Source organism: Crotalus tigris, unplaced genomic scaffold (assembly GCF_016545835.1).
Source record: "Crotalus tigris isolate CLP2741 ecotype Arizona unplaced genomic scaffold, ASM1654583v1 scf7180000020772.1195989, whole genome shotgun sequence".
In the NCBI taxonomy this organism is placed as follows: Eukaryota; Metazoa; Chordata; class Lepidosauria; order Squamata; family Viperidae; genus Crotalus; species Crotalus tigris.
The window spans coordinates 238,986-266,540 of NW_024098171.1; the positions used below are offsets into that span (position 1 = coordinate 238,986).

Consider the following 27,555-nt stretch of genomic DNA (forward strand, 5'->3'; position numbering starts at 1 on the left):
CCGTGGCTTCCATGCGCTTATGTGCAGGGCCATTAGCCCAGACTGTCTCCACCCCCAATGGACCTGCAGCTCCCTGAGTCCTTTTAACAAGCTGACCTAACAGGACACCTTTTCGTCTCCCGTCCCCCAGGGCGAGATTATGGTTTCCATTAGCCTCTTCTAAAACTGGGCTCTCTTTAGGGAGGGATCTGCGTCTCTTCCTAATTTAATTTGTCTTCGTATTACATGAAACAAAATCCAGGCCATGGATATAAACAGCCGCGGCAACAGCCGGAAAGTTAGACTGTCCGATGCCATGAAAAGTTCTAGATTAAGCCAGAAGTGGACCAAGAGGCTTCCAGCATCAACGGGAGCAGCTGCAAACTTTTCCAGAGCTGGGGAAAAAAAAGAGAATAAGCGGGACGATAAATACATGTTTGTTATTACCATCATTATTCCTGCTGTTATTATTCAGCAAATGAAAGAGACAGCAGTAAACAACATAGAGAGCAAATTAAAACCTGCGTGCAGGGAACATCATTAAAATCAAAATTGTAATCAGTCGAGAGGACCCATAATAAGAATAAGTGCGGGGGTGGGGGGAGAAAATGAAGAATGCAATCCAAATATAAAAGGGGAGGGAGGGAGGGAGGGAGGGAGGGAGGGAGGGAGGAAGGAAAGAAAGAAAGAAAGAAAGAAAGAAAGAAAGAAAGAAAGAAAGAAAGAAAGAAAGAAAGAAAAGGGAGAGGAAGAGAGAGGAAGGGAAAGGAATGGAGGTAGGGAAGGAGGAAGAAAGGAAGGATAAAAGAAAAGAAACTAAAAGGATAAAGAGAGGAAAGAGGTAGAGAAACACCTGGAAGAGAAGAGAAAGTGGAAAGGAACTGAATATAATATGAAAAAAAACAAAGTTGTTTCAAACTGTTCAAGACACCCATTTTTAATATTTTCTTTCAAAAAGCAAAGGGATCTAATCTCCCCTGAATAAAGGAACTTTTAACCACTGAAGTGGGAGACAAAACGAAGAGCCCTCTGAAACTAGAGGGAGGCGACAACAGAGGAATAAGCATTGTCCAGGATGAAGCTCAAAGATAAAAACAGGAAACAAGGAAGGAAGGAAGGAAGGAAGGAAGGAAGGAAGGAAGGAAGGAAGGAAGGAAGGAAGGGAGGAAAGAAAGAGAAAGAAAGAAAGAAAGAAAGAAAGAAAGAAAGAAAGAAAGAAAGAAAGAAAGAAAGAAGAGAAAGGAAGGAATCAAGAAAGAAAGTTAGAGAAAGAGAAAAAGAAAGAAAGGAAGGAAAAGAAAGAAAGAAAGAAAGAAAGAAAGAAAGAAAATGCAAGGGGAAAGGAAGGAAGGAAGGAAGGAAGGAAGGAAGGAAGGAAGAAAGAAAGAAAGAAAGAAAATGGAAGGGAAGGGGAAAGAAAGGAAGGAAGGAAAGAACAAAGGAAGGAGAAGGAAAAAAGAAAGAAAGAAAGAAAGAAGAGAAAGCAAGAAAGCAAGAAAGAGAAAGAAAGAAAGAAAGAGGAAGGGAAGGGAAAAGAAAAAGAAAGAAAGAGAGAGAGAGAGAGAGAGAAAGTGGAAGGGAAGGGGAAAGGAAGAAGAAGGAAGAGAAAGGAAGGAAGGAAGGAAGGAAGGAAGGGAAGGGGAGAGAAAGAAAGAAAGAAAGAAAGGAAGGAAGGAATACAGCTCAAAGACCCCTAGGGATGGAGTGTTCCCCCCACCCTACCCCCATTCCAGAGAATTCTTCTTTCAATGCAGGAATTCTATTTTTCCTTTTTGCCAACTTCCAACTTTACAGCACCGGCTTGCCGACCGCATTTAGGACCTTCGCCCGAGCCTTTGATTCTTGCGAACCAAGAAATGGTCGGGAAAAGATTTCAGACTGAGAAAAGGAGAGCGTCACAAGTTTGGTGCTGATGCGGTTTCCGCGGCAACCAAGGGGGAAGCATTCCTCTGCCTCCGCCTGAACTGCCCAGCCAGAAGTGCCCAAAGGCTGAAGCTCAAAGGCAGTAAATCCAGCCCGGCTACAATTCTTTAAACTCCCATTTGATTGCAAATTAATTATTGACGCAATTTGGCCCAAGGAATCAAAGGCGTCGAAGCCGGAATTGGATTAAAATCAAACTGAGCCTCAACAGGTGCTGCTCGGGGATCTGTTACAAGCCCGTGGCCCTGTCAGCCACGGCAAAGGATTTTGTGCCCTTGCTGAGGGATTGGGGGGGTCACCTCAGGGTCACCCCCCCCTTGTGGAGACCTCCGTGGAGCTAGGTCAAAAAAGTCAAAATGGTGCCCACCGTCTAGCTGTTAAAAAGTCCCAGTCACAAACCGTACTGGTTGTAAATTGAGGACTGCCTGTGACAGCTGGGCTAAAAAAATTTACATTTTTATACAAGTTTAATTTACAGAGGGATTAAGAAAACGGGGGAAAAAAAGGAACACAAAACAGAGAAACGGCAAGGATGAACCCAACACAACTTTTTCGCTTAGAACCACAATTACGGACACAATTTCTGTTTCTAAGCAAGGCCGTTATTAAGAAGTCTCAACCAATTATAGGTAGTTCCTCGGCTTACGACCACGACGGAGCCTGAAATTTCCGTTGCTAAGCGAGATGGTTGTTAAGCGAGTTTTGCCCCATTTTACGACCGTTCTTGTCACAGTTGTTAAGTGAATCACTGCAGTTGTTGTTAATAACGCAGCTGTTAAGTGGAATCGGGCTGCCCCATTGACTTTGGTCGTCAGAAGGTCGCAAAAGGAGGATCACGTGACACCCCCGGGACGCTGAGACCGTCGTAAGTATGAACCGGTTGCCAAGCATCTGAATTTGGATCATGTGACCCTGGGGAATGCTGCAATGGTCGTAAGTGTGAAAAACGGTCATAACTCCCTTCCTGCCATCCCGTTGTAACTTTGAACGGTCACTAAATGAATAGTTGTAAATCGAGGACTATCTGTAGATGACTTTTTCTCTAGGGTTGTTAAGTGAATCACAGACGCTGGCAGCATTATCTACTTCAAATGCACTTCTCTGTTTTGAGGTATCCCAGTTTATCAGGGTAGAACCTGGGAGACCGTGAGTTCTAGTCCTGCCTTAGGCATGACAGAAAACTGGGTGACTTTGGGCCAATCATCACGAGAGTGTGAATTCTAGTGGTGCCTTAGGCATGGAAGCCAGCTGGGTGACATTGGGCCAATCACCAGGAGACGGCGAGTTCTAGTCCTGCCTTAGGCATGAAAAAAAACTGGGTGACTTTGGGCCAATCAACGGGAGACTGTGAGTTCTAGTTCTGCTTTAGGCATGAGGCCAGCTGGCTGACCTTGAGCCAGTCCCTTTCTCTCAGCCCTAGGAAGGAGGCAATGACAAACCACGTCTGAAATCCTGCCAAGAAAATTGCAGGGACCTGACCAGACTGTTTTCAAGAGTCCAAATGGATTTGAATGGAAGTAGAGACATAATTTCCTTTAATCATTTGAGGTTCGTTTTTTACTCACGCTGAACCTTGGTCTGCAAAACTGGACAAGTGAAGACCGCCAGGATTTCTTGGAGACATTATTAAGTAATAGTAATAGTAGTAAAGTTGGAAGGGACCTTGGAGGACATCTAGTCCAACCCCCTGCTCAGGCAGGAAACCCTACACCACTTCAGACAAATGGCTGTCCAGTCTCTTCTTAAAAACTTCCAGTGTTGGAGCATTTACTGCTTCTGGAGGCAGGTTGTTCCACTGGTTAATTGTTCTCACGGTCAGGAAGTTTCTCCTTAGTTCTAGGTTGCTTCTCTCCTTGATTAGTTTCCACCCATTGCTTCTTGTCCTGCCTTCAGGTGCTTTGGAAAATAGCTTAATTCCCTCTTCTTTATGGCAGCCCCTGGCTTTGGAAATGTTTTTCCAGCTTCTGAGGCGGGGGCAGTTAGCCCCTCCCTGCCTCCGTATGAAAGCTACCTTCAGACTGGTGGGATATATCGCTGAGTAATAATATGGATTATTGCTTATTTCAGTCGTTCGGTTGCCTTCGCTTGGCTGCTGGACCAGGCTAAGCTGGCAGGAATGTGGAGAGGGATGAAAAGATGGAGACGAAGGTCACGCTGACTCGGCCCATCCTTGACAATCAATTTGGCTTTTCTTTAACGGGAGGAAAACCGTGTTGTTATTCAGCTGGCAAGGTTAGATGCAGGCAGAGGGTTTTTAATAAGGTCAGGCTTAGCTTGTTCCTCAGCTGATTGCGGTCAGCCTCGGTCTGCTGAGCCGAGGGGCGAAATCCGAAGGTCCTTCACCGCTGGCCAAGTTCCCTGCTTGCAAGACCCAGGATGACAACCAAGTGGGAGACGCTTGGCGGTGGTTTTCTGCTTAACCCAGAAGTGGACCGAAACCATTATTATGCTAGGGTTTTGGAGGGTGAACTCCAATGAAGAGGGGGAAGGAAGGGAGGGAGGGAAGGAAGGATGGAGAGAAAAAGAGGGAGGCAGGAAGGAAGGAAAGAAAGAAGGGAGGGAGGGAGGGAAGGAGGAAGAAAGGATGGATGGAAAGAAAAGGGGAGGCAGGAAGGAAGAAAGAATGAAGGCAGGAAGGAAGGAGGGAAGGAAAGGAAGGTGGGAAGGAGGGAGGGAAAAAAGGAAGGGTGAAAGAAAAAGAGGGAGGCACAAAGGAAGAAAGGAAAGAAGGAATGGAAGGAATGAAAGGAAGGAAGGAGGGAGTGAGGGGGAATGAAATAGGAAGGAAGGAAGGAGGGAGGGAGGGAGGGAGGGAGGGGAAGGAAAGAAAGAAAGAAAAAGAGGGAGGAAGGAAGAAAGAAAGGAAAGAAGGAATGGAAGGAATGGAAGGAAGAAAGGAGGGAGGGAGGGAGGGAGGGGGAATGAAATAGGAAGGAAGGAGGGAGGGAGGGAGGGAGGGGAAGGAGCCGAGCTGGCGCAGCAGTTCGAGTGCAGTACTGCAGGCCACTTTAGCTGACTGTGTTCAGCAGGTCAGCGGTTCAAATCTCACCGGCTCCAGGTTGACTCAGCCTTCCATCCTTCCGGGGTAGGTAAAATGAGGACCCGGATTGTTGGGGGCAATGTAAATATATATATACATTGCTTACTGGTGTACACTGCTTAGAGAGTGCTTGCACTTAAAGCGGTATATAAGTCTCATAAATAAAATAAATAAATAAGGAAAGAAAGAAAGAAAAAGGGAGGAAGGAAGAAAGGAAAGAAGGAATAGAAGGAATGGAAGGAAGGAGGGAGGGAGGGAAGGAGGGGGAATGAAATAGGAAGGAAGGAAGGAGGGAGGGGAAGGAAAGAAAGAAAGAAAAAGAGGAAGTCAGGAAGGAAGAAAGGAAAGACGGAAGGGAGGGAGGGAAGGAAATAGGAAGGAAGGAAAGAATGAAGGGAGGGAGGGAGGGAAAGAGGGAGAAAGGAAGGAAGGAAAGAAAAAGGGAGGCAGGAAGGAAGGAAGGAAAGAAAGAAAAAGGGAGACAGGAAGGAAGGAAGGAAGGAAGGAAGGAAGGAAGGAAGGAAGGAAGGAAGGAAGGAAGGAAGGAAGGAAGGAGGGAAAAGTATGAGAGAAAGGAAGGAGGAAGGGACGGATCCATGGAACGGTCCATCTGACTTCAAACAAGGGACCAACAGAGGCATCCACAGGCTCACAAACATCGGTGCGAAAATGTAGCCCACGGATTTTCGTTGTAGAGACACAGCCCACCAGGGAATGGGCGATCCCCAACCGTACAGGGGAAGCCATAGCTCCTTTTTACAAGCCTTGGTCAAACAAAGTTGAGATGGTGCTGAGGCAGTAAACCAGTGTTTCTCCACCTGTGGGTCGGGACCCCATTTGGGGTCGAACGACCATTTTCCGGGGATCGCCAAACAACGCAGTCCTCCATTTTTTCCCCCCTTTTCCTTAGCTGTGCTACTCCCTTTTATTCTATTGGCTTTTGAAAGCCAATGGAATAGAGTCTCTTGAATAGAATCTAATTCTATTGGCTTTCCAAAGCCAATAAGAATTGTCCAGGCTGTCTCTGCCCTGCTGAGCCCGCCAAAAGTCCCATTCTGCAAACGGTGCTGCACCAGTTGAGTAGTCCTCGACTTACGACCGGTTGAGTAGTCCTCGACTTACGACCGGTTGGGGGTCACGGCATTAAAAAGGTTGAGAACCACTGCAGTAGAAGCCCTGTCCCTCTTGATTTTTTTCCCTAACCCAGACGCACGCTGTGGGCAGGAGACCCCTCCTGCCCACCCAGGCATTTCTCTCTTATCAGGGTCTGTGGAGGAAACCCAGCATGGTTTGGGGTCTTTGGGCAGCTGCAGCACGTGGTAGACTCTGGTTGAACCTTGAGCCAGCAGGACACCTGGGTCCTTCTCCCAACGGATGTTTACCTCTGCAGCTCCGGGCACATCATTACGTTGTGTGAACACCGTGATCTGGTTACTTTCTGGTTGCATGAACAAAGAATATAGAATAATAAAGTCGGAACGGACTTTGGAGGTCTTCCGGTCCAGCTTTCTGTTCAAGCAGGACTTAATCTTTTCTTAAAAGCCTCTAGTGATGGAGCACCCACAACTTCTAGAGCAGTGGTTCTCAACATTTTTAAGGCCGCGACCCCCAACCGGTCATAAGTCGAGGACTACTCAACTGGTTGTAAGTCGAGGACTACTCAACTGGTGCAGCACCGTTGCAGAATGGGACTTTTGGCGGGCTCAGCAGGGCAGAGACAGCCTGGACAATTCCTATTGGCTTTTGAAAGCCAATAGAATTAGACTCGATTCAAGAGAGTCTATTCTATTGGCTTTCAAAAGCCAATAGAATAAAAGGGAGTAGCACAGCTAAGGAAAAGGGGGAAAAAATGGTGGATTGCGTTGTTTGGCGATCCCCGTGAAATGGTCATTCGACCCCTATGGGGTCCCGACACATAGGTTGAGAACCACTGTTCTAGAGGCAAGGAGTTCCACTGATTAATTGTTATAATTGTCAGGAAGTTTCTCCTTAGTTCCAGGTTGCTTCTCTCCTTGATTGGTTTCCGTCCATTGCTTCTTCTGCTGCATTCAGCTGCTTTGGAAGACAAGTAGACCCCCTCCTCTTCTTTGGGGCAACCCCTCAAATATTGGAAGACTGCTATCATGTCCCCCCCTCGTCCTTCTTTTCATTAAACTAGACATACTCAATTCCTGCAACCGTTCTTCGTATCTTTTAGCCTCCAGGCCCCTGATCATCCTTACTGAATGCACTTTGGAAATGCAGGGGAAAAAAAAGAGGTTAATTCAATTATTAAGAGCCAAGGTGGCACAGCAATTAGAGTGCAGTACTGCAGGCCACTTTAGCTGACTGTGTTCAGCAGGTCAGCGGTTCAAATCTCACCGGCTCAAGGTTGACTCAGCCTTCCATCCTTCCAAGGTAGGTAAAATGAGGACCCAGATTGTTGGGGGCAATGTAAATATATATATACATTGCTTACTGGTGTACACCGCTTAGAGAGTGCTTGCACTTAAAGCGGTATATAAGTCTCATAAATAAATACATAAATAAATTGGGCTGAAAGTCTTGTGAGAACTTATCATCCTGGTTTACAAACATGGCTTAGCATTCCGGGAATCCCAACCAGGGTGCTTTATTAACAAACCACAGATAGAAAAACCAACAACGGCATGGTGTGACCAGGGAAGCATTAACAGGCAGCGTCACATACCATAGATGTCCACATTCTCCTTTCTTCCTACAGTTTTATGGCTTTGCATGCTTATCGCAAAATTGTTCCGAGAAAGATTAAGTGCTGTGTCAAAGGAGGCCCGATTCTGCCCCCGCAGGTATTTTTACCTGTCAGAGATATGCAAAATGTGTGTGTGTGTGTGTGTGTATACACTTTTTCTTTTTAAGCAGAAAAGCATCTGCAGAACAAAATAAAAGCAGTTCAGAGATACGCAAAAATATGTGTGTGTAGGTCTGTGTGTATGTATACAGTAGTGGCCAAAATTGTGGAAACTTTTTTGGAAAAGTATACAGGAGAAATGCCACCTTTGATTAAGTTTCCACCCATTTTTGTTCTCATTTCTTTATAACTGTAGCCTTGTTCACTTGATAATACTATTTTATATCGCTTTCTGGGCGACCAGTCAACTCTTTGCACCATCACTTTAATTTTATTACGTTTTGCGAGCTCACAAAATGAAAGAACGCAAAAAAACCCCAACCGACTTGATGGAGATCACACAACACACTGACCAATGTCCTCCTCTCAGCTTCAATATGTGACATCAATCACTGGATCCCACTGTGATCTGATTGACTCATGGCCAAGACAAGATGACACCTGATTGGCTCTCTAAACACTCCTGCTCATTGGCTACAATCGGATGAAGGAAAACTACCTGAGATCAACCTAAGCAAGTTGTGCTTCCTTTTTCTGGTTATTTGGCTATAACATTTCATAGAATACAGTGCAGATAATTGAACAAACATTGTTGCATTACATTCTTGATTAAATTATCTTTCCGTTGATATATAATTTTATGGTACTACTCCAAAAAAGCAGGAGGCGTGAACTTAAATGGACTCCAGAAGATGGCAGAGGACAGGAAGACCTGGAGAAGCGTTGTCATGGGGTTGCGATGAGTCGGACGCAACTTCGCAATTAACAACAACTCCAAAAAAAAGTAATGTTATTAGCCATCAAACCTCAAAAATACACTTTTCTCCAAAGGTTTCCACAATTTTGGCCACTACTGTATATGTGTGTATGGTGTGTGTGTGTGTTAAATTTGGATTGCTAACAAAGAGTTAACAGGAAGCTGGTATAGCTATTTCAAGCTCCTTAGCTCTCATTTCTTCTTCCCTTATTTGGGCCGACCAGGTGCATCATAAAAAAACCCCACTTAAGATATATATATATATATGTGTGTGTGTGTATGTGTGTCCTTAATAATAACATGATAGCAGTATTCCAATATCTCAGGGGCTGCCATAAAGAAGAGGGAATTAAGCTATTTTCCAAAGCACCTGAAGGCAGGACAAGAAGCAACGGGTGGAAACTCATCAAGGAGAGAAGCAACCTAGAACTAAGGAGAAACTTCCTGACAGTGAGAACAATTAATCAGTGGAACAGCCTGCCTCCAGAAGCAGTAAATGCTCCAACACTGGAAGTTTTTAAGAAGAGACTGGACAGCCATTTGTCCGAAATGGTGTAGGGTTTCCTGCCCGAGCAGGGGGTTGGACTAGATGACCTCCAAGGTCCCTTCCAACTTTACTACTATTACTAATATAAAAAACACGAAACCCGGGTATACACATGTCGTGAGATTGATAAACAAAAACGATCACCATTATCCTGGTGATCGTTTTTGTTTATCAATTTCATGATATCTATATATCTGTATATCTATATATTTTTATTTATATCTATATCTATATCTATCTATCTATCTATCTATCTATCTATCTATCTATCGATCGATCGATCGATCGATCGATCTATCTGTATATCTATATATCTGCGATACGTATATATATATAGATATATATAGAGAGAGATATAAGAAACTAACCAAAGAGAGAAGCAACCTGCAACTGAGGAGAACCTTCCTGACAGTTAGAACAATTAACCAGTGGAACAGCTTGCCACCAGAAGCGGTGAATGCTCCAACACTGGAAGTTTTTAAGAAGAGATAGGACAGCCATTTGTCCAAAATGGCATAGGCCAGGGGTAGGCAACTTTGGCTCTTTTATAACTGGTGGACTTCAACTCCCAGAATTCCTGAGCCAGCATGGCTCAGCTTGGAAACCTCTCCTTTTCCCCTCAGGTTGGCTGGCTCAGGAATTCTGGGAGTTGAAGTCCACCAGTTATAAAAGAGCCAAGGTTGCCTACCTCTGGCCTAGGCCTAGGCTGCTTTATGACTCATGGACTTCAACTCCCAGAATTCCTGAGCCAGCCACGCTGAGGGGAAAGGGAGAGGTTTCCAAGCTGAGCCATGCTAGCTCAGGAATTCTGGGAGTTGAAGTCCACCAGTCATAAGAGAGCCAAGGTTGCCTACCCCTGGTATAGGTTCTCCTGCCTGAGCAGGAGGTTGCCTAGATTCCAACTTTATTGTTATTCTTTTTCAGTGGAAAAGCACCCGCAGAACAAAACCAATGCAGTCCAGCCGGATGCTTCATTCTGTCTCCCTCTTTATCGTGTCTTCACTCCAACTTTCGATGCCTGGGAAGGAAAACTGCGAAAACCGCAGTCACTTTTTTTCCAGCGCTGTTGTAACTTGGAACGGTCCCTTAAAACAAAAGGTTATAAGTGGAGGACTCCCCGTATGTTCTTCACATCGCTTGAAGCAAAGGACATGTCTCGTTCCATCTTCTTTCGGTCAGGATTATTGAAAAGTAGAGTCGCAAATAGGTTTTGGATTTTTTTATATATATATATAGAATTATTTCACCCCCCCCTCTCTTTATCTATCTATCTGTCTGTCTGTCTGTCTTCTGCTGGACTGCTGAGTTATTTTCAACCAGCCTTGAAATAAATCTAAATCAGTGGTTCTCAATCTTTTTAATGCCGCGACCCCCCAACCGGTCGTAAGTCGAGGACTACTCAACTGGTGCAGCACCGTTTGCAGAATGGGATTTTTGGCGGGCTCAGCAGGGCAGAGACAGCCTGGACAATTCCTATTGGCTTTTGAAAGCCAATGGAATTAGACTCTATTCAAGAGAGTCTATTCTATTGGCTTTCAAAAGCTAATAGAATAAAAGGGAGTAGCACAACTAAGGAAAAGGGGGGGAAAATGGCGGACTGCGTTGTTTGGCGACCCCCGTGAAATGGTTGTTCGACCCAAATGGGGTCCCGACCCACAGGTTGAGAACCACTGATCTAAATAATCTTCAGGTAAAGGAATGGAAAGAGGGGGCGGATGGAGCTCACGGCCAAGTTGTTGTGTGGGTTCCCTCACCGGGTGATGCAGCTACAGACAGTCCTCAACTTACGTCCAGTTCGAAATTACGACGGACCTGCCTTGGGGCTACTTATCACCCAGATAACAACTACAGATAGTCCTTGGCTAACGACCAGTCGTTTGAAATTATGACGGACCTGCCTTGGGGCTAATTTGCCACCCCGATTCGAACGTACGACTGCCGGGCTCCTTCCTTCCTCAGCTATGTGACCGAACTGGAAACATCCAACAACGAGGCCAACATTTACTGCAGTGTCAATTCATGGGTTGCATTTTTACAACGCTTTTGCTCTTCCGTTTTGGGGCAAAACTGCGCTCCTAGCAAATCATCGGTTTGCTTTAAGAACTGCTGCCACAAGGTCCTAAAATCGGGTTGATCACAAACTGGGACGGGCAGGCTCCGGGTGGCAATTCGGGGACCACCTGTCAGGAAAGACCTTTTTTTTGGTTCCAGCTGTTTTCTCGACTGGAATGGGCCAGCTCGCCGCGGGACAATTCAACGATTCCAGTTTATTTATTTATTTAAAAGAGTTTGAAACACAACTTAATCCTTATGGTTCCCACTGCGTTTTGTCCCTCCTTGCTTTCATTCTGTTCCACCATTTCTTGGGTATTCGGGTAACTTTTGTTCTGCAGTGAGTTGGCCGTGGAGGGTTGTCCTAGATTCTTTTCTTGACACCCCCTCCCCCCAAAAAACTTCCACCCCTGCAAAGTGGGCCAAGTACGCTTTCCCTCCGATTGAGGTTGCATTAGAACAGGACTCCCCCAACTCGGCAACTTTTAAGACTTGTGGACTTCCCCACTGTTGTGATTCCTCGCCAGCCAGTGGACCCGGCAGCTGAGTCTGAGGAATCAGAGGAGGAGGAGGGGCCTGGAGTGACATCAGAATCAGAGGAAGGCTCTGAGGAGCTCCAAGACTTACAGCCGGACGAGGAGCCTGGCTCCTCTACAGCTGAGACGCAGCTGTGCTGGGAGTCTGAGTTGGACAGTGATGAAGAACAACTGGGACAAATCCCGGATGCACGAATGCGAAGGTAAGAGAAGCGAGTAGGACAGAGGAATGCAATGGGGCGGCTCCAAAGGCAAAGGAGAAAGCATTAGGAAGCCATACCTTGGCTGAATTATAAAAGGGAAGGGGTGGGAGGTGCTGGTTGCTGAACGCAACCGTTTGTGTTGAGGTTCGAGTTTCTGTGGATTATGTTTGTTTGCTTTGGACATTGACTCAGGTCTGTGAGAATAAAAGGGGCTGTTTTTTTTTCTTGCGGTTTCTGCCTGTTTCTTGGAAGAAGGGTTTCTCCTTCTGAGCATAACAAGGACTCACGTAGGCTGGGACAGAACAAACAGAGCTCTTTCAACTCAGCAACTTTAAGACTTGTGGACTTCCCCACATGCTGGCCGGGGAATTCTGGGAGTTGAAATCCGCAAGTCTTAAAAGATGCCGAGTTTGGAGACGCCCTGCTTTGGGAGGAAGCCTGCAAAATGCCGGGTGTAGATTTCTTCAACTCCGCGGTAGTTTGCTCCAGCAGTGAATTAATTCCCCAGCTCTTTGCACTCGCCCATCCATTGACAATTTGGAGATAACATCACAGCCCTGAGATTTGGAGGCTGTACTGAACATCGCTCTGCTAATGTGCCGGAATCGCTTGGCCCACTGCAAAGGTTCAGCTTTCAGATGCTTCAGCCTTTCCCATTTCTGGCCCTGCCAGGTTCATTGGTGCTTTTAATGGTTAGCTGCTTTTTCCACCACTGTTTTTATTGTGCTGTTGTCATCGCAATTTTGGGTTGCAAGCAGGCTGACTGGATGCATGCCAAAGGTGATTCCTTCGTCTTCTGTTTTGGAGCTTGGAAGAGCTTTCTTCCTCTTTGTTCATTCTTCTTCATTCTTTTTAGATAGGTGGATGGATGGATGAATAGATATTGATAGATAGATAGATAGATAGATAGATAGATAGATAGATAGATATGGATGGATGGATGGATAGATAGATAGATGGAGATATTGGTAGATGATAGATAAATAGATAGGTAGGTAGGTAGGTAGGTAGGTAGGTAGGTAGGTAAGTAGGTAGGTAGATAGATGGATGGATAGATATGGATGGATGATGGATAGCTAGATATTGGTAGATGATAGAGATAGATAGATAGATAGATAGATAGATAGATAGATAGATAGATAGATAGATAGATAGATAGATAGATAACCTTTATTGTGATTTTTTACTGTGGGCACACTGGCACACATTAAAAATGAAATTCTGTTGTTTGCTCTCAAAAGTATACACATAACACGCATATAAACATGCTATAAACAACATATGTATATACCTACACCCTTATATATAAATACACATAAATATTAATCACTGTCCATCTTGACAACTGCGGTGAGTCACTTGCCCACAGTGACAAGGTCACACAATTGGGCAAACTCACTTAACAAATGTCTCGCGTAACGGCAGAAGTTTTGGGCTCAACGGTGTTGAGGACTACCTGTACTTAAGAATAAAAATCTGAGGTCACAGAGCTGGAGGCAGACATTCATTTTTTTGGCTCTTCTCTGGCCATGTCCCGAGAGACCAGCACAGATCCTGCTTGCTTAAGAAGTCGAAGGTGCCGTCAGACCGAGCTTGGCTCACCTGTCGTGTTTTCGTGTGGGTGGGGTCATCGGCTGCTTCGGGGATGCTGTATGTTCCTGGTGGTCTCCTGTCCCCATTGTACCTGCTTCAACAGAGCCTTGTTTGGGGGCTCAAGTATCTGCTGAATCGCTCTGTTCATGAAGAAGTGGAAGGAAGGAAGGAAGGAAGGAAGGAAGGAAGGAAGGAAGGAAGGAAGGAAGGAAGGAAGGAAGGAAGGAAGGAAGGAGAGGGAGAAACTAACAAAGCAAGGAAAGGGACAGAAGAAGGGAAGAGAGAGGGAAGAGGAGGAAGGGAGTGAAAGAGGGAGAAGGGGAAGGAAAGAAGGGAGGGAGGGAGGGAGGGAGGGAGGGAGGGAAGAAAGGAGGAAGAGATAAACAAACAAAGCAAGGAAAAGGCTGGAAGAAGGGAAGAGAGGGAAGAGGGGGGAGGGAAGGAAAGAGGGAGAAAGGGAAGGAAGGGAGGGAGGGAGGGAGGAGAGGGAGGAAGAAACTAACAAAGCAAGGAAATGGACAGAAGGGAAGAGAGAGGGAAGAGGAGGAAGGGAGTGAAAGAAGGAGAAGGGAAAGGAAGGGAGAGTGGGAGGGAGGGAGGGAAGAAAGGAGGAAGAGATAAACAAAGAAAGCAAGGAAAGGGACGGAAGAAGGGAAGAGAGGGAAGAGGAGGGAGGGAATGAAAGAGGGAGAAAGGGAAGGAAGGAGAAATGAAAGAAGGAAGGAAGGAAGGAAGGAAGGAAGGAAGGAAGGAAGGAAGGAAGGAAGGAAGGAAGGATAGTTTGACTTGTTCTGAGTTATGGTTAAGCTAGCTGCTGGCTCCATTCACACAACCTCCCGTCCCTTAAAGTCAGTCTCTGTCCCAGGCTCTGTCAGGCACGAAGGATCAGGACCACACAGTTAAGTCCCAGTTAAGCGGATGTATTGCTCGGGCCTGCACCCAACCGTCTAATCAACTGAGGGGCAGCACTAAATTGGCACTAGGTGAGAATGACGGGAATTCAAGAGGGGTTGGATGCAGTTCCGCTTGTGAGAATGTAACAACTCCAGACTGATTCCCTTCTTGACTCCACCTTCAAGCTCTGCCGGTCCTTCTCCTGCGTGCTTCGAGTTAAAAAGCCCCCGCCGGACGTGTGGCTCTTAAAACCAATAGTTGATTGCTCCACTTGCCTATTTACTGTGTTTTGATACCTGTCTGCGGCTAGAGTGCTCAGGTTGCTCCCAGACTCTGCCCAAACCAGTGGCTCCCTCTTTGGACCAGGTAACCATCTGCCCCGGCAAGGGCCAAGCGGTCGTGACTGAAAAAATGGGCTGGGGGGGGGGGTAAGTACGGCGCTGTTTTATCTTGCAGCCAGAGAAGGAGGGGGTCTGCTCCAGGTCCCCCAGCCTGTGCTTTCCAGTTCTGCTTCGTTGGCATCCCTTTATCTCCCGCTGCAATTTAGCAGAAACTGCCACAATAGCATTTTAACAACGGGCTTGGCAGTTCATTACTTCTGCGCAAGAGATAAAGGCGCTCTGGGAAAGCTGGCTAGCTGGGAACCAGGTTTTGTGTGTGTGTGAGAGAGGGGGGGGTGAGAGAAAGAGGAATAGAGGAGCATGAGAGAAAAAAGGGGAGAAAAAGAGAAAAAAGAAGAGAGGGAGAAAGAGAGAAAACAAGGAAGGGAGAAAGAGGGAGAAAGAGGAGAGAAAGGGAGAGAGAGAGAAAGGAGAAGAGAGAAGAGAATATGAGGGAGAAAGAGGGGAGAAAGGGAGAGAAAGAGAAAGAGAAAGAGAAAGAGAGGGAGAAAGAGAGAAGAGGGAGAGAAAGGAATGAGAGAAAGAGAAAGAGAAAAAGAGGAAGAGAGGGAGAAAAAGAAGAGAAAAAGAGGGAGGGAGAGAGAGAATGAGCGAAAGGGAAAGAAAAAGAGGAAGAGAGGGAGAAAGAGAAGAGAAAAAGAGCATGAGAGAAAGGGAGAAAAAGAGAAAAAGAGGAAGAGAGGGAGAAAAAGAAGAGAAAAAGAGGGAGAGAGAGAATGAGCGAAAGGGAAAGAAAAAGAGGAAGAGAGGGAGAAAGAGAAGAGAAAAAGAGCATGAGAGAAAGGGAGAAAAAGAGAAAAAGAGGAAGAGAGGGAGAAAAAGAAGAGAAAAAGAGGGAGGGAGAGAGAATGAGCGAAAGGGGAAAAAAGAGGAAGAGAGGGAGAAAGAGAAAAGAGCATGAGAGAAAGGGAGAAAAAGAGAAAAAGAGAAAGAGAGGGAGAAAGAGAAGAGGAAAAGAGGCAGGGAAAAAGAGAGAAGAGGGAAAGGGAGAAAGAAAGAGGGAGAAAGAATGAGAGAAAGGGAGAAAAAGAGAGGAAGAGAAAAAGAGGGAGCAAGAGGAAGAGAGGGAGAAAGAGATGAGGGAGAGAAAGGGAGAAAGAGAATGAGAGAAAGGGAGAGGAAGAGGAAGAGGAAGAGAGGAAGAAAGCAAGAATAGGAAAAGAGAGAGAAAGAGGGAGAAACAGAGAACAAGAAAGAGGGGAGGGAGGGTACGATCCTGCACTTAAGGCATGAAAGACTAAATACCCAGAAACAGAATAAGTGGTACCTGGCTCAAGAGTGGCAACGGTGAAAGGGATCGAGGGATCCTGGTGGACCATCACTTCATTATGAGCCAGCCGCGTGAGGCAACTGCCAAAAAGGCCAACGTGGTCCTAGGCTGCATCAACAGAGGGACAGCGTTAAGATCACAAGAAGTGATAGTGCCCACTCTACACGGCACTGGTGAGGCCACACTTGAACTAGTGCGTCCAGTTCTGGTCACCACGGTAGAAAAAAAAAAGATGCTGAGATCCGGGAAAGAATGTAGAGAAAAGTAACAAAGGAGATTAGGAGCCCGGAGGCTAAACCATATGATGAATGATTGAGGAAGCTAAATATGTTTAGCCCAGTGGTTCTCAACCTTTTTAATGCCGCGACCCCCAACCGGTCGTAAGTCGAGGACTACTCAACCGGTCGTAAGTCGAGGACTACTCAACTGGTGCAGCACCGTTTGCAGAATGGGACTTTTGGCGGGCTCAGCAGGGCAGAGACAGCCTGGACAATTCCTATTGGCTTTGGAAAGCCAATAGAATTAGACTCTATTCAAGAGAGTCTATTCTGTTGGCTTTCAAAAGCCAATAGAATAAAAGGGAGTAGCACAGCTAAGGAAAGGGGGGGGGGGGAAATGGCGGACTCCATTGTTTGGCGACCCCCGTGAAATGGTCGTTCGATCCCAAAGGGGGTCCCGACCCACAGGTTGAGAACCACTGGTTTAGCCTAATGAAGAGAAGGCTTTGAAGGGGACCCAACAGCATCTGCCAATCCTTGAAGGGCTGTTACAGGGAAGAGGCGACTGACTTATTCTCCAAAGCACCAGAGGGGAAGGACAAGAAACAAAAAGATGGAAAAATCATCAGAGGGAGGAGAGAAGCAACCTGGAAATAAGGAAGAATTTCCAAGCAAAGAACAGCTTTACCTCCCAGAGTCGTGATGGCTCCATTGCTGAAGATCTGTGGAGGTTCTCCACCCTCCAGATTTGGGTTGTCCCAAAGTTGCTTTTTTCCAGCAGGCAACTGGACTTCCTTGTTTTTCTTTGAAGACGTTTCGCTTCCCATCCAAGAAGCTTCTTCAGCTCTGACTGGATGGTGGGGGAATGGAAGGATTTATATGCTTTGCAGTCATCTGGTCGTTCGTACTCTCTCTGAGAGTCGTTGAGGCCACTTGGAGGCTTATCTGTGTCCTCAGGGTCATCTGAGTGGTGCCAATGGCTGTGGAGCCTTCTTGGAACTGCGGAAAGGACCGTGTTGTTGATGGGAGATGGGTGGTGTCGTGTCCCTCCCCCTCCATTGAGGGAGGGGCTGTTCAATTTTGACACAGGTGGCCTCTTTCACCCCCTCTTTCAAACCAGCGGTCCACAAAGTCCACAGTTTGCATTTTGCTAAAAGGAGGCAAATGACCAGCTGTCTGCAAGGAGTATAAATCCTTCCCTTCCCCACCATCCAGTCAGAGCGGAAGAAGCTTCTGGGATGAGAAGTGAAATGTCTTCAGAGGAAAACAAGAAAATCCAGCTGACCCCTGAAAAAGCATCTTTGGGATATCCATCGCTGGAGGTTTATAAGAAAAGATTGGACAGTCATTTGCCCTGGGTTGTATACGGACACCTGCGTTGGGCAAGGGGCTGGACTAGAAGACCCCTGATGTCCCTTCCAGCCCTATAATTCTACGTATCTCGTCCCTGTTCAAAAGGCTGGATCTTGGAAGGTCCATAAATGCCGTTTTAACAGACAAATAATTCAAGTGGAAGAAGTCCAAAACAACACTAACCCTTTCATCTGACTGGATGAATATAATTTATTGGGTTTTAGAATCGCATCCAGGTTACAGGTTGTACAAAATAATAAATCACAAACAGCCAGTATAAACGTGTAAAATAATACAAAAATAAAGGCCGAAGTTACTTTTTATATATATTTACGGAATCAAGTGGTGGTAAATAAATACAAATCAGCCCGAAGCTTCAATCACGCGTTTCAGTTTAACTGAAGTTACAGTAGAGTTTGTAAAAAATAACACATGTGACGGAGTCTTGCAAACGCGATGAAAACTAGTAGGAAACCATCCATTTTGGCACCGGGTTAAAAACAAACAAACAAACAAACCAGAGTTAGCGAAGTTGGTTACAACAGGGCACAAAGACCGGTTTCGTACTAGTTTTCTGAGGTACGTTTTTCATCGTCTAAAAGTAGATTTAAGCGACGCGGTTCCAAACAACTCACAGTTTTATGTCTTATCCTTCCCCTAATCCCCGAACAACCCAGAGGGGATTCGTAGAGCTTATCAGCTGTGCAAAATTCAGGAAAAATAAAAATTTCAGACGCTTAAGGCCCCCAGTTGATGCTGCTGAAAAATAGAGGTGGGGGGGAGAGGGGCTTGGGTCGAAAAGAGGAGAAGGGGGGGTCTGGGAGGTGGCGCTGGCTGGATTTGGCAAGGCTTCTTGGTCACCCAAAAGGAGAAGCTGCCCGCCAGCATCGGTGCCGTTTCGTCTGGCGAAAACCTTTTTTCGCATTTGCCCCGTCCGCTGGAACGAAACGGCAGAGGTGTCCGATCCAGAGTCAGCCGTTTCCGGCTGTTCTCCCTGGTTTTTATCCCAGCAGCAAAATTGGGGGGGACGGGACCGTAAGCGTGTCAATCTCTCAAGTTTTGCAATCTGCCCACCCTCCCCGCCCACCCTCCCCGTATAACTTCAGCGATTTCTGACCACACTCATCCTCATATTGATAGGAAAAAAATAAAATAAAAATCACACAAACGGCTACATGGGAAGTCAGCAAGCACGGAAACTCCTTGAGGACTCAACTTTGGCCCTCCCGCCAAATGGGAGGGAGCCAAACCTTCCCGGGTTCGGCGCTGTTTGAGCCGGACAGCTGCGATAGCCCGAGGAATCACGTAATAGCACTTTGGATGGGGAGTGTTTGCAGCCGCGGAGGGCTGCTTTTCAGTGTTTGTGTGTGTCTCTGTGGTGTGTTTTTGTAAAACAGCAGGCTAATTTTCTTGGCCATCCCTCCCCGATTAAACGCCTGACAGCCCTGCCGTTCCCCTTCCCCTTAAAATATATATTTCTATATATAATAAAATAAAGACAATTAGTTCCCCCTCCCCCGCCCCTTAATAAAAACACTGTCGGTCTGTTGAAGCAATTCCTGATGGGGAAAAAAGCCCAATTGCCTTCAAATTCCCGACAGGATCAAGTATTATTCCATTTTTATTTATTTATTTCAGTCCTCAAAGAGTTTGAGATTCTCGTTCTTTTAAAAGAACACCCAATGGAACCTAACTAAAGACGTGTGCTAAATATGCTTCGCTAAGTTCAGAGTCCTTTCACCAAATGGTTTTTTTTTTCTTTTTCCCCTTCAAAAGAGGGTACGAGAATTAAGGACCGGGACGTCACCCAGGTGTCCAGATCGGGCGGCGGTTATCCATAACGCCGCAAAACAAGGCACTGGTTATGTCTCGGGACAGGATCCTCGTCATCACAGTTTCAGAAATGATTTTGGCTATTTAATTCCTCCCCACCCCACCCATCCCGTTTCATCATCATAAATCACAGTTCAAGATCAACCGAGTTGAGGTAATGAAACCAACCAACCAACCAAAGGTCCCTACTCAAAAAGAGAGAATTATTCACATCGTACCGAGATGGTGAAAGGCTTTGAATCTAAAATACGGTGATTTATTTATTTAAAAAAGAATTTCTTCTATTTTGCATGCAGTACAGAATACATCCTTCTCTAATGTCTCTTCGCTTTGAGCTTCTGCTAAACGGCTGACTCGGCGGCGCAAGCATGACTTTTAACGCAACGCACACACACACAACAGCAAGTGGCCCTCGGAAAGATCGCCAGTGGGGCTCCCAGAGAGGCACATGGACGAAGCACCCTAAAAAAAACCCTCGTTGTTTGTCAATGCAGAAATGGAGCATCTGATTGAGCTTCAAGAATCAGAGGGGATTCGGGCTATTTTCTGCCTGTCGCTGAATGATGGATACTGGGTGAAGTCCAATAAGCAGGAAAAGTTTCCTGTGCAAGGGGAACTGTGTGCTATAGGATGATAGCTGTCCTAAGAAGCATCATGAGCCGTCTACTAATGGGCATGAAATTCGGAGCAGTTAGGCACACGGTGACACTGTTGTGTTGGCTTCACACCCACAGGGTTTGTGTGGATAAAGGACTGTGCTTAATGCGGTCCATGGAGCAGTGTTTCTCAAGCTTGGGGATTTTAAGATGGGTGGACTTAAACTCCCAGAATCCCCCAGCCATCTTAAAGTCCCCAAGCTTGATAAACACAGCCTTGGAGATTTTTTTTCTCCTAAGCAGGACCTCCTGTGTGTTTCCGAGTTCAGCAGAGCTTCAATTCTGCAAACCTACTTCATTCATTAACAATTGCACTTAAAACCTACTTCTCTTAATCAACGCAGAAGCGAAGACAAATCAGGTTACGCTGCCTTTGTCTTTGCTTTCAGATGCTGGGTAGCAACAAAGTTATTTCGAGATATATGGCTTTGCGGATCATTCAATAAACTATGCTAAGCGAGAGGAGCCTTCCCTAAAATGTGGCCGGGCGGGTGAAAAAAAATTCTCCATCGGTTTTCCATAGGAAGCACTGGAGAAGCCGGAGGTGTTTTGAGGATTGCCCTATTTGGATCTTTCACCCTTTCTGGATGTCCCAGTTTGGGAGACAAATCTCAAGTGGGAAGAATTCTGGGATTGCAATGCATTTTGCGCTAAGAGCGGCACTAAGATTCCCAGTAAAAACGGCGAGGATCACATTGCAACCGCAGGACAATTCTGCCCATCTCCCAAAACACCTCCCAATTTTTCACCTGTTACAGCCACATGGACTTTCCATTCACCCTGCTCCATCCTAAACAATTCCTAGCTATGTTACTCCTACCAGGCACTATCAGTTATATCTGAAGATTAACTAGGTTACAGCCATGCATAGATAAATTCACAATTCTGATAAGGACACTCTATTCGTCTACAAGAGGGATTGAATTAGGAACCGCTAAGCTTTCCACTCTAAGGAAATCACTTTATTCCTTGCAGACATGCTACGGAGTTTGGAAAAAAAAAAGGTGTTAAGGTGTTAAGAAGCCAGCATAAAGTCTTCCAAAGCTTGGCTGTTGCAGATCAACCTGGATTCTTTTTCCAGGAAAAAAAAAAAACGAATGAATTAATCAACCTAAGAAGTAAGCGTCAAACGGCATCAAAGGTTTTTCTTCTCAAAACATTTTAGGGATCCATTATTATTTTTTTCAGCCCAAAATGGACAGATCTGTTTTTGTTTCAACACGTCCAGCATTTTAAGAAGTAGCTGGAATTTCTTATCAGAATTAGGACCCTTGCTTGCCAATCTCATTCGGTTGCTTAGGAGCAGCTCCACGGAATACTTTAAGGGGGGGGGCAAAATAGTTCAAAGACCATCATAGGCTATTTTGGGGGCGCTCTCAAGAATTTACGTTCCCCCAGTTTTCTAGTTTAGAAACCAGAATGTGTTAATTTCCAGCATTCTTTATGAACGCAAGTCTTCTCCGCTGCTCAAATTTACAAATATACTCTATTTTGTACTTGTCTCCACACTGTTACTTGCTGGTTTGGGGGCAGCTGTCTAACATCATTTGTGTTCCTCCGTTTCTCGCTTTAGGAATCTCACGCAAAGCTGCCAGGTTAATTAGTAGCAGCCTTTAAGGACAGCTATGTTCCCTCATTTCTCGCTTGAGGAATGTCTCCAAAACCTCAAATGTTGGTTTGGGCTCAAAATCAATTGGGCTCCCCCTATTTCTCGCTGCAGGAATACTAAGCAAGCCGCCATGTTGGTTAGCAGTGGTTCGTAGGAACCAATGTATTTGCTCGTTTCATGGCTTAGGGACACCAGCCAAGCCACTCTGTTGGACAGTAACTTATCTGGTTATGTTCCCCCATTTCTCGCTTTAGGAACATCTTCAAACCATCATATGTTGGTTTGAGGCACTGTCAACATCATTTGGGTTCCCTCATTTCTCACTTTGGGAACACCCCCAGGTTGGTTAGTAGCAGTCCCTAAGGACAAATATGTCCCTGCTTTAGGAATGTCTTTAAACCATGATTACATGTTGGTTTGGGGTAGCTCTTAAGATCATTTGTGTTCCCCCATTTCTCGCTTTGAGAACACCACCAAACCACCATGTTGGTTAGTAGCTGCTCTGAAGGACGGATATATTCCCTCAGTTCTTGCTTTAGGAACATCTTTAAACCATGATTACATGTTGGTTTGGAGTAGCTCTTAAGATCATTTGTGTTCCCCCATTTCTCGCTTTGGGAACACCACCAAACCACCATGTTGGTTAGTAGCTGCTCGGAAGGACGGATGTGTTCCCTCAGTTCTTGCTTTAGGAACATCTTTAAACCACGATTACATGTTGGTTTGGGGTAGCTCTTAAGATTATTTGTGTTCCCCCATTTCTCGCTTTGGGAACACCACCAAAACCACCATGTTGGTTAGTAGCAGCTCTTAAGGACAGATGTGTTCTCTCAGTTCTTGTTTTAGGAACATCTTTAAACCACGATTACATGTTGTTTTGGGGTAGCTCTTAAGATCATTTGTGTTCCCCCATTTCTCACTTTGGGAACACCACCAAACCACCATGTTGGTTAGTAGCTGCTCAGAAGGACGGATGTGTTCCCTCAGTTCTTGCTTTAGGAACATCTTTAAACCATGATTACATGTTGGTTTGGGTAGCTCTTAAGATCATTTGTGTTCCCCCATTTCTCGCTTTGGGAACACCACCAAAACCACCATGTTGGTTAGTAGCAGCTCTGAAGGACAGATGTGTTCCCTCAGTCCTTGCTTTAGGAACATCTTTAAACCCTCAAATGTTGGTCTGGAACAGATCTAAAGATCATTTGTATTCTCTCATTTCTCGCTTCAGGAACACCACCGGACTATCACGTTGGTTAGTAGCGGTCCTTAAAGACAAGCATGTTCCCCCATTTCTCGCTTTGGGAACATCTTCAAACCATGAGATATTGGTTTGAGGCACCATCACTTTGTATCCCCTCAGTTTTCACTTTGGGAAAACCACCAAACCGCCATATTGGTTAGTAGCAGTCTTTAAAGACAGCTATGTTCCCCCATTTCTCGCTTTAGGAACATCTTCAAACCATGATATGTTGGTTTGGGGCACTGTCAAAATTATCTGTGTTCCCTCATTTTTCATTTTAGGAACATCTTCAAACCACGAGATGTTGGTTTGAGGTACTGTCAAGGTCACTTGTGTCCCCCATTTCTCACTTTGGGAACACCACCACACCACCATGTTGGTTAGTAGCAATCATTAAAAGTAGGCATGTTCCCCCGTTTCTCGCTTTAGGAACATCTTCAAACCATGAAATGTTGGCTTGAGGCAGCTCTTAAGATCATTTACATCCCTCCCGCTTCTCGCGTTCGGGTTATCAGCCCAAATCACCCCATAGCCTCGTCAGATGGGTTTCCCTCAGGAACACGCAGACAATCACAGACCCTGATTACGTCGCTCACAAAGGCATTTTTGGGGAACGTCAGAAAAGCAACGTTCAGGACCATCTCGACGACACAGGAAATACAGCTCTGGAAACGTTTGAAAAGAACAAAAAATAAATCCCTACGTTGATTTTCCGCCAATAAGCCCACCTTGGCACAGATTTGGAAATACGCCCCCCCCCCACAAATATTCCTGGACCGTATCACATTTTCAGGTGCCAGCCTAATGTGAATGCAACTTAAATATTGAAAAAACAAAAACAAAAGCTGTAAATCTAGCAAAGGTGAAAAGGTGTTTTCTTGGTGACAAATAATGTTTAGAAGGTAAAGAAGGTCTCTGGGGGGGGGGGTTGTCTGTACCGCACGGGGATCCTGGCTTAGGTCTTCTGCTCGAACAGATCATGGTATTCCTGCTCGTCCAGCTCCCGGTTGTATTTCTCGATCTCGCGGTTCGCCTCTTCCACGTAATCGTTCATGAACTGGTCCATCACTGGGGTGAAAGTGTTAAGGAGGAAAAAAGGGCTTCCGGGAAGAGCCTGAGAAACAATTAAAGCGTAGTCCTTGACTTTATGACCAGAGTTAAGCCTGAGATTTACGTTGCTAAGCGAGAATTTGGTTAAGTTGAGAGGGAGCTCGGAGTCCTAGTGGACGATCCCTTAAATAGGAGCCAGCCGTGTGCTGCAGCTGCCAAAAAGGCCAACACAGTGCTAGGCTGCATTAACAGAGGGATAGAATCAAGATCGCGTGAAGTGTTAATACCACTTTACAAGGCCTTGGTAAGGCCACACTTGGAATATGGCATCCAGTTTGGGTCACCACGATGTAAAAAAGATGTTGAGACTCTAGAAAGAGTGCAGAGAAGAGTAACGACGATGATTAGGGGACTGGAGGCTAAAACATATAAGGAACGGTTGCTGGAATTGGGGATGTCTAGTTCAGGGGTAGGCAACCCAAAACACTCAAAAGAGCCACTTGGACCCGTTTCCCACCAAAAACAAAACACTGGGAGCCGCAAAACCCTTTTGATATCTAAAATGAAGATAACACTGCATATATCCTTTTTTACCTTTATTATAGGTGTGTGTGTGTGTGTGTATGTGTGTGTGTGTGTATGTGTATACACACACACACACACACACACACATTAAAAATAAAAATAAAAATATGACTCTTGGGAATATCCATACTATTAAAACAATGATCACCAAGAGAATGCTTTAAGAGAATAAAATTACATACACACAAAGGTAAAAAAAGGATATATGCAGTTTATCTTCATTTTAGATGTCAAAAGGGTCTCTCTCTCCCTCCCTCTCTATCTGCCCTTGGTCTGCCACTCCTCTTCCCCCACTCTCTCTCTCTCCCTCTCTCTCTCTCTCTTTCTCCCCCCCCTCCTATCTGCTGCTCACCTGGCAAGCTTCGAACTGTTGTCCAACAACCTCCGGGGAAGGCAACCTCGTCTCTTTTATGACTCATGGACTTCAACTCCCAGAATTCCTGAGTCAGCCTAGCTGGGCTAGCTAGCTCTCTCCTGCCCTTCCTGCTTCCTTCAGAGACGCAGCAAAGGGAGGAGCTCCGCCCAGAAAGCTTTTCAGCTCCTCGGAGAACACTGTGAGTGCACTCTCTTTTACACATACACACACACAACACACACACACACACACACCCAGACACACACACACACACAGAGAGAGAGAGAGAGAGAGAGAGAGAGAAGCAGGGAAGTGCAATTGCCTCTCTCTGTCTCTGTCTCTCTCTGCAAAGGCAGAGGAGGCTGGGAGCCACAGGGGAAGGCTCAAAGAGCCGCATGCGGCTCCGGAGCCGCAGGTTGCTGACCTGTGGTCTAGTTTAATGAAGAGAAGGACGAGGGGGGGACACGATAGCAGTGTTCCAATATCTCAGGGGCTGCCCCAAAGAAGAGGGAGTCAAGCTCTTCTCCAAAGCGCCTGAAGGCAGGACGAGAAGCAACGGATGGAAACTGATCAAGGGGAGAAGCAACCTAGAACTAAGGAGAAACTTCATGACAGTGAGAACAATTAACCAGTGGAACCACCTGCCTCCAGAAGTGGTGAATGCCCCAACACTGGAAGTTTTTAAGAAGAGACTGGACAGCCATTTGTCTGAAATGGTATAGGATTTCCAGCCTGAGCAGGGGGTTGGACTAGATGACCTCCAAGGTCCCTCCCAACTTTATTATTATTAGTAGTAGTATTATTATTAATTATTATTATTATTATTAATTATGTGAGCTTGTGCCCCATTTTAGGACCTTTCTTCGCCACAGTTGATAAGTGAATCTCTGCCATTGTTAAGTGAGGTCAGAAGGTTGCAAAAGAGGGATCGCGTGACATTGGGGGGGGACGCTGCAACTGTCGTAAATACGAGTCCGTTGCCAAACGGCTGAATTTTGATCACCTGACCCAGGTGAAGTGTGAAAAATTGGTCCTAAGCCACTTTCTTTCAGTGCCGTCGTAACGTCTGGTGGTCATAAATGGTTATAAGTCGGGGACTCCCTGTGTTCTTTTTGAATTGCGCGCCAATCCCTCTCAGCCCGGCCCACCTCACAGAGTTGTGTGGAAAACAGGAAGAGGAAGGCATATTAGGTTATATGCATCACCGTGTGTTAATTATTAAAAGGTAATAAAGGTGAGATGTAAATAAAATAAGGAATGCCAAGCTAGACCGCAAAGCACCCGACGTGTAGCAAAAGATACGCGGGTGATAATCCATCTTGTCTCCAAAGAAATTCACAAACTGGGTCCCGTTGTAGAAGTAGCCAGTTGGGAGCGGATCCAAGTGGCGTTTTACCTGGAATTCAAAGAGAGAGAAAGAAAGATTGCAGAGGGTGGTACCTCCTAAAACACACCCTCCATTGCAAGTCCCTGAATGTATATTTTTAGAATTTTTTAAAATATATTTTATTAAATTTTATAAGGGTAAAGGAAAAGTAGGGTCAATAAGGGTATGACAAGGGACAACAAACAAAACAGGTTAGACCAGGGGAAGGGATAGGTGCACTAGTGGGGTTGTCCCCCACACTAAGTCAACGCTTCAACAAGTAAACCCCTCAGGGTGTACATATTCAATCATACTAATTAATATAAAATAGTAATGCTTAATAAAATATTACTAATATATTACTACTTAACTATAATAACTTTAACACATTAATATATTACTTACTAATTATAATTACTTATTATTAGAATCACAAACAAAAAAGAAAAAATTCATAGGAATAAACATAAAATTTAAGTACAAACTTTATATAATACTAAACAGTTATAAAGATCCAATTAACTATAATCACATAACTAAAATTTGATAAATGGGTAAAACTCCTCCAAGTAAATATCCATACATATATCCAAAAACATATAAAGAACGGTTGCTAGAATTGGGGATGTCTAGTTTAATGAAGAGAAGGATGAGGGGGGACATGATAGCAGCGTTCCAGTATCTCAGGGGCTGCCCCAAAGAAGAGGGAGTCAAGCTATTCTCCAAAGCATCTGAAGGCAGGACAAGAAGCAACAGGTGCCTCCAGAAGCAGTAAATGCTCCAACACTGGAAGTTTTTAAGAAGAGACTGGACAGCCATTTGTCCGAAATGGTATAGGGTTTCCTGCCTGAGCAGAGGGTTGGACAAGATGACCTCCAAGGTCCCTTCCAGCTCTGTTATTCTGCTAATCAAGGAGAGAAGCAACCTGAAATGAAGGAGAAACTTCCTGACAGTGAGGACAATCAACCAGTGGAACAGCTGGCCACCAGAAATCGTGGGCGCTCCATCACTGGAGGCTTTTAAGAAAGGACTACATAGCCACCTGTCTTAAATGGGTATAGGGCAGGGATGGGCAAGCTTGGCTCTTTTATGACTCGTGGACTTCAACTCCCAGAATTCCTGAGCCAGCCACGCTGAGGGGAAAGGGAGAGGTTTCTAAGCTGAGCCATGCTGGCTCAGGAATTCTGGGAGTTGAAGTCCACCAGTCATAAAAGAGCCGAGGTTGC

At 45.5% G+C, this 27,555-nt stretch overlaps 1 protein-coding gene across 2 annotated transcripts in view; it reads right to left on the bottom strand.

Annotated features, from left to right (window-relative positions):
* Positions 1 to 355: 355 nt before the first annotated feature.
* The window catches only part of DNAAF9 (dynein axonemal assembly factor 9), a 113,623-nt gene continuing 86,423 nt past the window's right edge, over positions 356 to 27,555 (bottom strand). Inside the window, exons 36-38 of one of the 2 annotated variants that reach the window (XM_039368364.1) lie at positions 26,266 to 26,359; positions 23,912 to 24,041; positions 356 to 374 (exon numbers count right to left, since the gene is read on the bottom strand). In XM_039368364.1, coding sequence (XP_039224298.1) covers positions 23,929 to 24,041; positions 26,266 to 26,359 — 207 coding nt within the window. In that variant the 3' untranslated portion in view covers positions 356 to 374; positions 23,912 to 23,928. Of the gene's footprint in view, positions 375 to 17,825; positions 24,042 to 26,265; positions 26,360 to 27,555 lie in introns of those variants that run through there. The other variant, XM_039368363.1, reaches the window with a different exon arrangement.